At 36.3% G+C, this 15319-nt stretch overlaps 1 protein-coding gene across 2 annotated transcripts; it reads right to left on the reverse strand.

Annotated features, from left to right (window-relative positions):
* Positions 1 to 7302: 7302 nt before the first annotated feature.
* Positions 7303 to 12162, reverse strand: LOC107309427 (arg8-vasotocin receptor-like). 2 transcript variants are annotated; one of them, XR_004306381.1, is made up of 3 exons: positions 11070 to 11982; positions 9334 to 9991; positions 7303 to 8483 (listed from the first exon to the last, which is right to left on the reverse strand). XR_004306381.1 is itself a non-coding variant. In XM_015854229.2 (2 exons), the coding sequence occupies exons 1-2, from the start codon at positions 11980 to 11982 to the stop codon at positions 9792 to 9794; spliced, it is 1113 nt and encodes a 370-aa protein (XP_015709715.1). In that variant the 5' UTR covers positions 11983 to 12162; the 3' UTR covers positions 8901 to 9791. The 2 variants fall into 2 exon arrangements, 1 of the variants encoding a protein (XP_015709715.1); XM_015854229.2 differs by lacking the exon at positions 7303 to 8483 and having other exon boundaries at positions 8901 to 9991; positions 11070 to 12162.
* Between the last annotated feature and the right edge of the window lie 3157 nt (positions 12163 to 15319).

Here is a 15319-nt window from a genome sequence, read left to right on the forward strand (position 1 = left end):
AAGAGCATGCCCAGCAGGACTAGGGAGGTGAGAGCAAATGGATGAGGTGTTTAGTCTTAAAAAGAAAGTAAATATTTTATGTAATTAATAGTGTTTATCCATTTATATAGCACTCTGTATAATCATCTTTAAAGAACTGCTTTAAAGGTCTTTTTTTTTATAGCATAGATGATAGTATGATAATGAATAGTATTATTGCTTTATGTAATGCTCTCCTCCTATTGGACAAACAAATCATTAAAGACCAGAAATCCATTTATACGGCTGAATACCCCTTGAAAAAGAATAAGACACATTTCTTCCAGATATCAGGTAGAGTGTGCTGGGGAGGGCAGCTCCTCAGGTCAGCTCACATGGGTTTTTTCAGAGCATTACATTATACTGAATCCTCATTTCTTCAGCCAGACCTAAGATTCAGAACTCCAAAGGTGACAGTTTGCTGTCATCCACTAAGAATTCATTGGCTTTGAGAGTAAAAGTCAGTCTTTATTATAAGAAAATACTTCCAAACTTCAGAAAAGAAACCCCACGATGCTTAGGGCAAAAGAGTTGACAGGTTGTTCAAATCAGACATTAAAAAAGTATAATAAAAATAATAATCATATAAGCAGCTTAAAATTTGAACTGTGCACCTATCAAAGAACAAATTGCAAACTTTCACAGCTACTACACAGTCTGTAGTTGTTCTTAGGAAACAAAAAAAAAGCACAAATGCTTCCATAATTGTGTCACAAATTGGCATCATTCAGTGACCCTCGCACCTACATTTTCGTCTCCCTGCTACAATCTGTTTTTCCATAGCAAATATATTGCAGAAAGAATGCTTAGTAACAAATTGTTCTCTCCAGTCTATGCCTCTGTAAATGTGTTTGTTTGGTATTGAGACAGGCTGCAAATGTGGGAATCAGTTACAAATGTAGCAATAAAAAATCTGGCAGTACATGAGAGTTGTGCTGACATTGCGTGGCATAGAAATGGTACTAAGACTGGGTGTGGGACATATTAGTGTGTTTTTAAATGCAGTTTTAAATATGCATTAATAATAGCAGAAATATTACCATTTCCTCACAGATCACAAAGGAAACTATAGGTTTTCTTGTGCATCCTTTTTTGCCAAACCTCAGCTTAATGCAAAGATGTAATAAACTTCTAACTTACCTGTTAAATGCAGAATTTGCTTGTAAAAAAATAATTGTTTTAATACTTAGATTCAGATTAAGCTTTTAGCTTTTTAATTTTTCTCTTAAAATAAGGCCAGTTTTCTTATTTAATGCGTCTATCACATCACACACTAAGCATTTTCATCTCTTGGTGATCATTCAAATTCTGATCGCCCAGCATGCCTTGGGGAGCACAGTGAAGGGTAAAGGCTGGTGCCGGTAATGAGCACTCATCTGAATCATTTACATTACCATTTACACAGGAGGAATGTGGCATTTTGAAATAACTCGAATTAATAAAACTAACTTACAGACTTTGAGAGTTCTGAGGCATTCTGTGAATGTAGAATTTAAAGCAGTAGAGTTTAAAAGAATCTTTTAAAATTATTTCTATTTCCCCATTCTCATTATTATAAAGTAAACCATTATTCGATAATAATGTAAAGGATACAATGCTAAGGGATTAATTTTGAAAATAAAGAACATGATGATTCTACCCTATTATACTGTTACATTTTCTTCTAGCTTCACAGCATATTTATAGTAATTTCCATTGTGTTCAGTGTTAACGGAAATCTAGAAATTTCTTGGTTAAATAACAACACTTGCACAATTTCAGTCTCTTTCAAATGAGGAAGGTTGATGAACAATTTGGATGCAGATCAATTCTCAAGTTTTTGAGTGAGTCCACCTCTCCATCTAAGACACAAACTCATATATGAGTTTATAATTGGTTGATTTCTTAACCTGAGGACAGAGGCAGTTTTTTAGCTGTGAAGAAAAGTACAGAAAAAAGAAATGTTGCAACTTCTGCATTTTAACGTGTAAAGACACCTATTTTTACACTGATTTTTTTACAGACTGATGGACTTATATTAGGAATATACATCCCCTTCAATAGCATTTGAGGGATCATCCTTTTACACCTCTATATAATTCATATATAATGCACATAAAATACTGTATTTCTTTTGATCAAAATTTTGAGTTAATTCTTTGTTTTGTATCAATATATTTATTCCTTCAGCCTCAAAGCAGTTTAAAATTCAGTCAGACTGCCCTCATTTTTCATTTATGATATTCCTCTCATCTGCTTTGATTTATGCAAAAGAATCTTTATTAAAGGAAAGTCTAGATCTATTGAATAAATACAAAAGTCAAATTTTCAACCAGTCCAGTTCCCTTTTTTTGGTGACTTAAAATGTATTTTTTATGAAGTTCCAGGTTAATTAAAAACGAAATTCAACAATTGTGTCTTAGAGACAGTCCTCGCTTACACTGTGAGTGAGATGAGCTTAATTGTGTAATTCCCAGCAGAACAAAATCAATCACACAATAACCCTCTTCTATCACAGAATCATTAGGTAGCTTCTACTGAAAGTATCAAACAAAGGTGGCATTGTGGCAAAAATGAGTCAAAAGACAAAGACTCTAACAGTTGAAAAAATGTTTGGAGTATATGTCAGAGAAGTATTTGTACTGCATTCCTATTACTTACCATTGGTCATCCGTGTGCATTTTGATTTTCCAAATGCAAAGCACAGGACTGAATTCCTCTACAAATTTTCTGCACTGATGTTTTTGTGCTTAGATGTGCTTTCTTTATGATGTATTGGCAAAATGGAGACCAAAAGAGCCTCTGTCAGTCACTACCTGAATGTATTTAAAAGTTGACAATCTAACAAACCCAGCATCAGAGATGCACAGCTGTGCCAATTCCTTCCTGTAGTCCCACAGTACGGGGGATAGGTGGAGGTGGAAAAGTGAAAGCGCACACCTTTGTAGGATATCTCTATGTGCTAAAAATTGGGATGAACCTTCAGTCTGTTTGTCACTTGCTCTGCTTTATTTGTGCTCAATCACATATTCACAGTGCTATGTTTCATTTAAATGTATACATATATATATGTATATGTATAAAATACCTAAGGATACGCTTGTGCTAGTGTTTTCAGTGCAACAGTGTGACATTCCCTGGGGCAGTATGTGTGCATGTCTACAGGCAGTCATCATAGTTAATAACATATGCCCTATTTCTAGTCATCTGTTTTTGTCACTGTTGGCAGTCTAAATAAAAATAACTCGCTTCAGCCACCCAGTGTGTACCTTAGTACACACACAATTTTAGTGCATGCTGAGGGGACTTTTATAGTACACCTTACTCCAATTAGGTCTCCACAAATTTTCACTGGATGGAAATGTTAGTGAAGTTCTTCATGCCATGCACGCTCCATCTGCAGCTTGTAGGAGCAGCCAGGCTGCCCAAAGGCAGCTCCATGTGATTAAGGGTTGTATAAGGGGCCCATGTATACTGACATTCAGGCACTTCTGGACCTCTAAGAGTTTGACTTATCTTGTTCCTTTAATACAGTCTCCGTGCATGTGTCATACAACCCAGTATTACTGCTCCATGGGAAGAGGAAAACACAGATGTAATAGATGTGTTTTTAATCTCTTCTTCTTACAGCAAATAAATTAAACTCCAAGATACCCAGGTGCTGAGAAGAAAATGATTTCTTTCCTGAGGTTTTGCTAACATTTTTTGTGAACAGATATTCACAGCTGAACATATGACATCTCAGAATACGAGATTTCATCAGTCTTGTTCAACAGAGGATCGAAAATATGAATCACATTACCATCAGACTGGAATTTGTATTAAATGTATCAGTAAGCAGCATGCTCACTTCATGACTGCTTGCCAGAAGACTTGTATTCTCAATGATGAACTACAATTTTTCTCATCAGTAAGTCAAAAGCTGGAGCCACTCAGTATTATATCATTTGAGGCCAGACATCCATTAGCACATTTAGAGACACGGGCACACAATTCAAGTATACTGTGATTGCTACCAGATAATCTGTTCCTAGTCTCTCTTCAAAGTTAAGGATATAGATAATAACTGAACTAGAGAATTAACCAGGAATACAAGACAAGCATCTTAAAGTAACAATTTGCTTTAATGTATACATGACAAAGTGTATAAAAAGTAAATTTATTTTTAGTGTTTTGTGACAACATTTTCCTTTGGGTAACTTCATGGAATTCATTGGCTAGGACGTTAATCTTGGAACGAAATTAAATATCTGTTTGTTACCCAAATAAAGCAACAACATCAGAAATAAAAGTGGCATTTCTGATTGCAATCATGCATTTTATGTTAATTCAGCTCCAGAATTGTGCTCTGTATGTTACACTCTGCCACGTTTGTATTTTCCTTAAAAGTGAGTGTAGGTTATATGTTGATCTTATTTAAATAATAGTGATGATGATGATAATGGTGACAATGACAACAATAAAACAGTGATGATGAAAGGAACAATAATAACATCAGACAATTTCTAGTGGAAATTCTTAACTTTTTATTTCTGTTACCACATGAATTCTCTTCACAATTTGTTACTGGGGTGTAAAGTGAGATGTCTTCTCACTAGTTGTATCCAGTTGCACAAACATAATTTCTATAGATCTTCAGGGTCAAATGATTTTTCCGAAATTTACTTCTCAAACTGTGTAGAAGTGCTTCCTCCACAAGCTTTTACTGATTCCTGTGTTGATGCATCAGAATTCAGATTTGCTGCTGGAATAGGAGTAATATACAACTTTAAACATTAACCTTAAGTTTTGGTGAGTATAGTAAAACGAGTGCAAGAAAAAGAATTCCCTAATTTTGAAGAACTTTCAGAGCATCAGCCATGATATAAAAAGCATTCTGTAACTACAACATCCCTTGGATATGTTTGTACTGCATTGCTAGGGCAACATCTAGATGGACACTTAAGAAGCCTTTGGTTAGAGTTTCATCACCTCCAAAGTACATTACGGACTGGAAAATAACTTAGGTTAATTAAATTAGTTACTATTATTTAATGTTAGAAGGCATATGCTTTGGTCTGTGCTGGTAATGAAAGGAATCAGATGGCTATGGGTATGGACTTAGTTTCACTCAAAACCCATTCTTTTTTTTTTTTTTTTTTTTTGTTCCTGTGAAAAGGCAAATGAATACAGATTTTACGGAGGGATTGTACAGTTAACCAGAATTTGCTTTCTTAGTGAGTTGACCCCCAAAAATTCCTCACATGGCAATAGCAGGAGCCTTCTATAAGCCCAGGAATAAGACACAGAGGTTATACTTTTATTTCAGAGAGGTCAAGTGAAGACAATGTGGGATACCTGCATAAGAGATTAGAGCAGGCAGAGTTCAGGCGCGCTACTGTGGATTGTGAGGTTCTGCCTAGCACTTTAAGGGCAGAGAGGAATCTGTTGTTGGCACCTGTTAGAAGGGGGAAGTGGGTTTTAGGATGGCAGCAGCAGTTTTGTTGTGAGATCAGAAATTATATGAGGCTTTATTTCTGTTTTTCTTTGTCTTCAGTTCAGTTCTATACAATACAGTAGTAAATAAATGATTCATGACCACCTTGCTGCCATACTATACCCATTTGAAGTTTTTTTTTCATTTGCAGTATCATTTTGTCAAATATATAAGTCATCTGTTTTACAATCATGCATGCTTCCTATGCATGGCTAAATCCCTGACTTAGGAAGAAAACAAAAAATGGCTTCATATTTTATTTTATTTTATTTTATTTTATTTTATTTTATTTTATTTTATTTTATTTTATTTTATTTTATTTTATTTTATTTTATTTTATTTTTATTTCTAAGGAATCCAAACCATTTTACTTTAAGAACTGAATAGCTGGATCACCTTCCTTTGCCTTTGTCTGAACATGATACTCATTAGCCAAGAATAGCTAACTTCTACATGTTCTTGAGAATACTTCTATCCCAGTCATGTGTTTTGGGAGCTAGACTATACAGCCTTCTCTGCATGCCACATCTGTCTCACACAACAGACTGCCATTGCCAGCTTGGATCTGTACTTTATGCTGCCAGTCTTCCTTTACTAATACAGAGATAGGAGCACGAAATTAAAGGTAAATATTAACATCCCCAAACTTCTGCCTTCAGTATTTACGTATACAGAATACAAATTCACATATTCAGTATACAATCATCTGAGCTGAAACTACCTGTGAAAAAGCAGCAATGGCTTTGTTGAGTAATAGAATTTTGAAAACACGCTGAGTGCAAAATATGTTGGATTTTCCTTTCATTCTCCTAGTTTGTTGTTTGTGTGTTTGTTTTTCCCTGTAATAAATACACAGAGTTGACAGATCGCATTATCTTACATTCTTATTACCTGTATCACACACACAAAAAAATAAGGTAATTTTTAGGAAAGAATGTAATGGTAACAAAACCTGGGGGGGAAAAAAAAAAAAAAAAGAAAGAAAAAAAAAGAAAAAAAAAAGAAATATAACAAAAAACAACAAACAAGCAAAGCCACAACCTCAGAAATTAGGCTGCACTGCCAATATCAGCAACATAGCTATTCAGTTTATGCATGAACTTGCAAACTGCGTTTTCCTTCTCAAATTAATTGCTGTGAGAAATCAGGATCAAAGCACAGATTTTTTCACGTGTGTGTGCTTCCACAGTACCTCCAGGGTCCTGTAGGTTCAGTGTAGGTTCAGGTTGTTGATTCTCCTGTATGGATTAAACACCCTGGCCAGACAACAGAGCTGTCTCAGGACCATCGCTCTTAACAGAAACTGTAACGCCTAGTGGAAATCAAAGTGGCAGTGAATTAGGAAACATACAGTTCAACTAAAGAATCAAAATACAGGGGATAATGAGGGCACGAGATATTCAGATTATAACAATCAAGAGAACTGAAGACCAAATTAGCAGAAGGAAAAATCTGTTATATTTTCAAATGTCTTTTGCTTTAAAAAATAAGAAAAGCCCTGTTAAAAACAGTGAACTAGAAAAAGATACATGTTATTAGTATCTTTTTTACATCATTTGAAATTTTTTGACAGAATATTGCCAGCCAAAATCAAACTCCTCACTGAGAATCCTTGTCAGGGCTGAGTGATACCCATGGGGTACACAGGACAAGTTGTGGAGGCAGCCTGAGTCCCCTGAGGGCCTTTCCCTTGCAGAGTTAGTTCATCTTGGCTCATCTTTCCCAAATTATCGATGAGCAGGATGAGGGGATGATGACCTGGATCTGCAATATGGAATCCAATTTATTTGCTAAAAAATATAATAATAATAATAATAATAATAATAATAATAATAATAATAATAATAATAATAATAATAATCATCATCATCATCATCATCATCATCATCATCATCATCATCATCATCATCATCATCAGGAACATCTGCCACTCAAATAACTCCTGATGGAACAAAAGTAGAAGTGTTTATAGCCTGTAGTTTGTCTCGGTAGTACAGACTCTTTATTTTTCTTCTTAGCAGCAGGACTGATCCTCAGGGGAAAAAAATGAAAAAGAAAGCACTTGAGAATGTAAAATATCACTGTTTTATAACATTACAGACAGTGAACACTCTTCTTTTAAAGTAGGTGTGGCATTTCATTCAGTATATGATCAAAATATCTGAAATACTGACCCTTAATGTTGCTCTAAGATTATTGTAGAATGCATTGAACTACTGTTATTTGGGAAATCTAAATCTGACAAATTATTTATGAAGTAACATATGTGAGCAATGCATAAATGTAAGAAATAGAAGTTATATTTTCTAATAATCAGAGGCCAGAACAGCCGACATAGCATCAAATGTCTCCACTTCAGTCTCTGGACAGTACTGTGACTTATGTCAGCTATAGATCTAGATGTCAATTTGCAGTAATCTGAATATCTATTTTCCTTGAATATTTATACTTTCTGAGTCTTTCAATGTGTTTTGCTACAAATCCAGTAGTACCAGGTCATAGGTAATTCCCTGAAGCCTTTCTACTTACACTTCCCTTTAACACTGCATATTTTACTATGTAATCCACTGTAATCAAAGGAACCAGAAGGACAAAAGAGAAAAATTTTAATCCCAGGATTAAGTCAAAAGGGAAAACCTAATCGAGAGTTTGCTTGAAAGAAAGTTCTGGAATGTGAGCGATTTAATACAACAAATATCCTACTGGCAGTACAGATTACATCTTGGATCTTCATACTCCAAATAAGGACACTGTCATTTAAGTTAATAACTGCTTTAAATTGGAATATGTTTTGGGTTAGAATATAAGTAACCATTAATCAAAGAGAGGGATGGGGGGGGAAAAAACGTACAAAAAATCCCTAAACAACAAAGCAATTGCAGTTGGAAGAGCCTTTTTACAGTCATCCCATTCCTGTCTAGCTCTGGCACTATCTTCACCCGGCTTCTTTCTCTTCCTTCTTGCTGGAGCCTTACCTTGACATGTTGGACTGGAGCACTGGCTTCTCCCACTAAAAGGAACGGCAATATTTGGTTAGTACCCCTGTTTGCTCCAACTATATTGGCAATGGAAATGATAGAATATTCAGTATTAGCACACACAAACCTGAAGTATAACTATTCAATCAGTATTTACTCAGAATTACTTTCAGTACAACTTAAAGGCTATTTGAAAAACACTCATATCTTTTCCATTGAAATTTGAGATAGCTAGCACTTATAAAATGAAGTATGAATAGCATGACAAAACATTGATATAAGGTAGGCAAATGATGTGCAAGCATTGCCAAGAATCTCTGCAAATGCAGCTCTGTTTTCACCTGAAAGAGATTTGCTAATATTCCTTCCTTACTGCTCTAATTAGAATCTAGACACTGGAAAGGAAATAGTTTCCTGAATAAAAAGTCAACACACTAGAAAGCAAAGAGTTCTGAAAGAACGAGATGCAGATTTATTTTTACCACAAAGGTGAAATGATTGAATTTGAACCTAAATAGGTTCTAGCCCACTGTGAGTAAATCACATACCAGAACAAATGGGTCTGAATACAACCTGCACAAAAATAGGCAGAATAACAAACAGAAGTGTACACCCATGGCAGTCATTTTTATTTAAGGCATGTTTATGTGTGTATAAGTGTGGAGAGTTTCAGTCATCAGGGAAGGCAAGGAAGATCATGTCCTGTATTGATGGCTGTGTAATAGGAAGCCACAAACCTGGAATGTCACTGTACTGCATTTGAAACTGAAATAGCTGATCACAGTCACAAGGGCACTGAGTTACTTTCCATAAGAGGGCATAAGGCCGCTCAGTATTTTATGAATGTATATAAAGAGTGAATATAAAACAGGTACTACTTACAGCTGGCAATTGATTTTTCTGACTTACTGCTGCCTTCTCAAGATTTGCCAAACCATCCCCCAATCGCATTAGAGTCGCAACCAACTCAAAGTTCAGTTTAAGCACATTTTTAAATCTGATTATGTGAGATTGTTTTTCAACTTTCTCTCAGTTTGTTGGGCAGGCTATAAAACTTAGTGCTTACAGATCCAGAATCACAGTAGTAGTGTAAGACACAAAATATCCAGGTTAGCTTTCTGTATCTTTGTCAGTCTATACAGGAATTCATTTTGATAGCACTGTGATGATAGAAGTATTGAGTCAAGCTTGTACAACACAGAAAATTCTGCATATGCTACAGAACTACAGAAAAAATATATTTATAATAACAAAAGACAATTTTTCCAGCTTCAATGCAAAATATTGATATGTCTTGTGAACATAGGAAATGTAACAGAACAACAAAGAACATTCAACATTTATGTACAAGTACTGTTTTCCTCGGGGTCTCTGTCTACAAGATGAATACTTCCTGTGACCACCGACTCCTCTTGAGCTGATGTGTTCTCCAGCTGCTTATTTGTGCAATATGGAATGTGGCCACAAAAATACATGTAAATCCACGGGTTGGTGCAACTATTTAGATTGCCGAGAAGCATGATAATGGTGAATGCTGATCCTGGGAGGAAACAGTTAAAGGGGTAACAGTAAATAAAGCATTCGCAGAAACATAGAATCACAGAATCATACAACCATACAGGTAAGTAACATTCTCACTGCCTGATGCTTTCTGATATGCCTATTCATATCTTAAATTTACAGTAATACTGGGAAATCCTCATTCATTCAATGCAGTTTGTAACTGTATAAGTTAATAAGCATTCTGTATGCTTTTCAGAATTAAATAGTTCCATACAGCTCTTTGTTTTAATTTAGATTTAAAATCGATTGCTAACCTGCTATACAGGTAGAGACAAATAGAGATACAGATGTTGATGTAAATACATGAAGACTAATGGTCAAATTCACACAGTTAGAAAGAATTCACAAATATCAGTTATTTTTAAATCTGTGTATCTATTTTATATCTATGTATATTTAAGTATTCAATAGGTGAACTTAAATGAAGTCACGTACAGAGTCTGCCTTTTACAAAGAGGCAATAGTACAAGTCTGACAAGATTAATCCTGTTTTCAGCATGGTGTTCTTTGATGTCTGTCCTACATCTGCCTTTGGGTTTGCTTTTTTTTTTTTTCTTTATAAAGAGCTGTTTCACAACTTTTAATCATTTTATAATGTACCACAGATATTTCATCAAACTAATTTCAATATTAAAGTTAAAAATCAGATTTCTTATAACACCATTGCTCCCTACACTAAGAAATGCTTATTTCATTACTGTGAAGAATTAACTGTTTCTTTTCACCTCAAGAGCCCAAAATGCTGTTGCTATAATATACAAAAATCTCTAAAAGTCTGAATTGAAGCCCTGCCACATTAATTTCACTGTGCTGTTTATTAATCTTTGAATCATCCATCACTCAAAACAGACACACAAAATACCTTCTTTCACGATGCTTTCACCACATAATACATAAAGTTCTCTGTATGTAAATCAGCAAAGTAGCTAAACGATACACAAATCACAATCAAATGCTATTGTAACTTTTACACAAAAGCAAAGTTCACATACGAAGCAATGTAGCAAGGAGCTAGTCTGCCATGAAGCTATTAGAAAGGACAGAGATTTTCTTACCTTCAGTAATGCCACTGGGGAACCACACAGACCACAGCTGGGCAATGAAGAACGGTGACCAACAGAGAACATATGCAACAACTGTCACCACTGTCATTTTTACAGTCTTGATCATAGCCTTTGAAATACAGTTCACACTGCTGGCTCGGGATGGCAGGACTTGCTTCTGATTCGTTACTTCATACTCATTCTGTTTTTTCACATAGATATTTCTTTTGATTATTTTGCAAATCTTAACTTGGCAAGTGATAAGGATGGTCGAGGGAATGAAGAATATGACTACAAAAATCCAAGTCACATATGCTTTTGGGCCCCACGGTTGAATAAATTCAGCCCAACATTCAAAGATATCTGGAGATATTTCAGTCTTAGAAAAGATAAATACCTGTGGTAGGCTAAGAATCAAGGATATAGACCAGCTGGTGCAAATGGGAATGTTCCACAGAGCTCTCTTCTTTTGGAAAGTGACCATAGGGTAGCAAACTGCTTGATATCTGTCCACTGTCATGACCACTATCATATAAGTAGAGGCAAACATGCCTAGCAATTGCAGATACTTGATAATTCTGCACAAGAAATCTGGCCCTATGAAAACATCTGTAATATCCCATATGAGTTGAGGCAGCACTTGAAAAAAAGCTACCACTAAGTCAGCTATGCTGAGGTGCAGCATGAATACATACATCCTAGAGAGCTTCTTTCTTCTTCTCCACAGCACCAGAATGAGAATAAAATTGCCCACAGACGCTGTCAGAAATATCACCCCCAGTACAGCAATCTCTACTTGAGCTAATTGCTCATCTCTTTCCGGTCTTCCAACAGGATCTGACTTATTTGTCAAACCCAGGAATCTGTGAGGAGGACTTTCAGTCTGATGTGTGCTATCCTGCATAGGAAATGAAAAATTCTTCATAGTGCACAGAAGCTACTCCCAGTAGCTGCTACTTGCGACTCAGGATGAAAGCTGTGAAGTGCCAGCCAGCAATAAACCAGCACGGGCTCGGGTTTCAGGATATCTTCAAACAAATCTCCTCCTGCTTGTGCGAACTAAAGCAGTGGACCTGTGTCTCAATGAAATTCTGCCTCTTGCTGGAGTGCAAAAAGGCTTTATATAGGCTCCGAGTGGAGCCTTATGTAACTCCAGAGTCATCAAGTAGGCTGCCGGCACCCGAGCCAATAGCAGTGTGAGCCACACAAGTGGGCGAAAGACATAAATAAAGGGAGAACTTCACAGGCTCTACATAATTAAATTACTCACTTCAGTCAAAAGCTTAACTTGTAAATAGCTGTGGCCAAAATCATGCTTAAATGATATTACTCTTGGGAGTGTGTTCAAATATTTTTTATTCAATGCAGAAGTGTGTGCTTCAGCTTAATCAGAAGGAATGTTTGTACGTAGATGGAAAGTTAGGCCCCTGAGCTCAGATGCATCGTAACTGCAGTCCCCTGGGTTCCTGGGGCAAGATCACATCCTAAATGCAGCGGAGACAAATAAATACATTTTTCCAAAGTGGTTTGTTTTGTTTTGTTTTGTTTTGTTTTGTTTTTTGAGTCACCTGATTCTGAAAGGGGAAAAATAGTTTTGACTGCCCTAAAAATAATGCTTTTATTTCAAGAAGAACTCAAGCTTTGGATGGTTTATTTCCTTAGTAAAATAAAAAATAACACATGTAAAATAAATTATTTTAGTGGGATCATGAGCCTACTGAGAATTTAACAGGAAAAGAAGTGAAAATTCAAGTGAGTAAAAGGTCTTCACAATAATATACTTTTGTAGGGTGTCTATTCAACGACAGTGACAAAGGCTGAAAGGTCATTTTTCACTGCCTAATCCTTTTTATTTTTGTGCAGTGAATTGCATCACAACCATAAGAGTGTCGTTGTTCTTTCAGTGTAACTTTTGCATATTGGTAGTGGCAGATAAGAATAACAATATTGATTTAATTCCATTTGTTCTCCCTCAGTCTGTTCTCTCAATCACAAAAAGATGGATTTAATAAAAAGAATTTAACATGAAAGATAACACATATTTCTATGCAAACTTGTCTGAAGATAGAGCACTCATATCCTTTTGGATAAGGTCAGAAGAGTGGTAATTTTAAGTTCTTCTGAAGAGGTAACTGATTAGGTTATAATTCTGTCCGTGCTACATGAATAGCATATTATACATATGCACTATAGTACCTCTATACTGGTTTAGCATCATGGTCAAGATTATGTTGAAAAAGCAGCTGTGTAGTCATGTGAACAGATTTACACCTCCTTGGCACTGAATGTTTTCATCAGCATACAGGGGTAGGGCAAAATGCATAAACAGGATGCTGAGAGACTCCAAAGGTTTGTAGACACAGTGATATTTCTTTTCTCTCCATTTTTTTTCCCCTTCCATCCCACCATGGGACTGACATTAATACCTCAAGCAAGACTAACCTTATGAAAGCAGACAAAAGACAAGCACAACAATCTCAGTAAATTTTGCCACTGACAGCAGCTATTAGTATCCTTAGTCCAGATTTGTCTGAACACTACTGCAGCTGCCTGAGTCTCTAACAGCTTCTTTCTATAATCACGCTGCAAAGCCTATGAATCATAACCACTTAATCTAATATACCTGATAATTTTTTCCTAACTGGAAGGCTGTCTGTAACAAACACAGATTCCAAAGGTTGCTTCTTTTTATTTTCCACCCAGACTGCATTACATCCCAAGCAGTGGGATGCAGCACAACATGACTATAAGGGAACAAATGATTTTGCCTTCACCCTTTGCTTAGTAACTTTCAGGAGAATAACTGAGCTGACCACAGCCTGAGAATATCAGGCAATTCTTCTGGTTGCAAACACTCTGCTGCAGAGCAGCCTGGCTGATCTTCAACTCTATCTTCAGGTGAAGACAAAATTTCAGGTGTGTGCTCCAAAATCATTTACCCTGAAAACCTTACTGTACGAGTTAACAAAAAAACAGGCATGTTCTTTGTTACTCTAGGAGGCTGAGATAACACCTAAGTTTATGCAGTGGTTAGAACTAAGTGGATTGAAACATGAACATGCTGAATAGAAAGCAAAGCCTAGGGGTAGGTAAAGATAAATGTACACTTCATGATTTGAAAGACAATCAAAGAATTATGTCAAAAAATACTAAATATGAAACACAAGTCATTTCTGGGATAGTACTGGAAGACTAACAAGAATATAGTACCATAATCATATCTGTACAACTTTCACAGTGCATCATGTATGAGTAGACATATTTTGAGAAAACATGCTTTTTCACCTACACCTAGGTCAGCAAGAACCCTGGAGACACACTGATCTTTGGAGGTTTATGTGTGGCCTCAGCACCCAGAGCCTGGGCAGCACAAATGCTGTAATAGGTATCAGCCCCAGCATGCGGACATGGGCGGAAGGGCAAGCACACTGCAACACATAACCTTTGTCATGTTTATAAAAAAGGAGGGGCCCTTCTTGTACAAATTGTCCTAGTGATGTAAGACACCACTCCATCTTGCCTATAATTAGTTCAATATATGTTAATAGTTTCACAACTTTATAATCGCGCTCTTTCCATTCTATTCATCCACGCTAGCTGACATTTAGGATAATGTTATACTGAAATTGATTCCACTCTGGGAATATAACTGTCTGTGAAAAGAAAAACAGAATCACAGATGAAAATGTTTAAGCCGTCTTAGCTGTTCTTTTACTCTGTTATTTCTTTCACCCCTTGCCGAGCTTTGTATCATTCCAAATCCTATCTGTCCAAGTTAAATTCTTTCCCTAAATTATTTACTTTCAGTAGAGTGGGAAGGTACATTGTAATTAATAACTGCTGAATTTCTCAGTGTGGGCCTTCATCTAATGCTTGTGAGGTAGCTGGTAGGGAGGGATTCAGCTCACAAACTAAGACAAATTTAGGTGTCTGTTTAGAATTTCATAATGACATAGTCATCCAGCCTGGAGGGCCTCTTTTCCAACCTCCTGTTAAAAGCAGGGTCAACACTGGATTTAGACCAGTTTACTTAGCAGCTGTCCGGTCACACCTCCTTGAAAACCTCCAAAAACAGATTCCACAGCACTCTTGGGTAATTTGTTCCAAATACTTAATAATTGTCATAGTAGAAAAGCTTTCCTTCTGTGCCACCAGAACCTCCCCTGCTTCTGACCCGTGTCTCTCATGTTTCTTCCACCATCCCAGTGAAGAAGCTGGCTCCAGCTTCACCCTGAGCCTCCCTTTGGGTACTGGAAGGACTC

Source organism: Coturnix japonica, chromosome 1 (genome assembly GCF_001577835.2).
Source record: "Coturnix japonica isolate 7356 chromosome 1, Coturnix japonica 2.1, whole genome shotgun sequence".
NCBI lineage: Eukaryota > Metazoa > Chordata > Aves > Galliformes > Phasianidae > Coturnix > Coturnix japonica.

Bases quoted from the DNA above. Each gene is read 5' to 3' on its own strand.
- LOC107309427 (XM_015854229.2), bottom strand. From the start codon at position 11,982: ATGAAGAATTTTTCATTTCCTATGCAGGATAGCACACATCAGACTGAA. The intron at 9,992-11,069 runs GTAAGAAAATCT...GTTTCCTCCCAG, and splicing joins CCCCAGTGGCATTACTGAAG to GATCAGCATTCACCATTATC.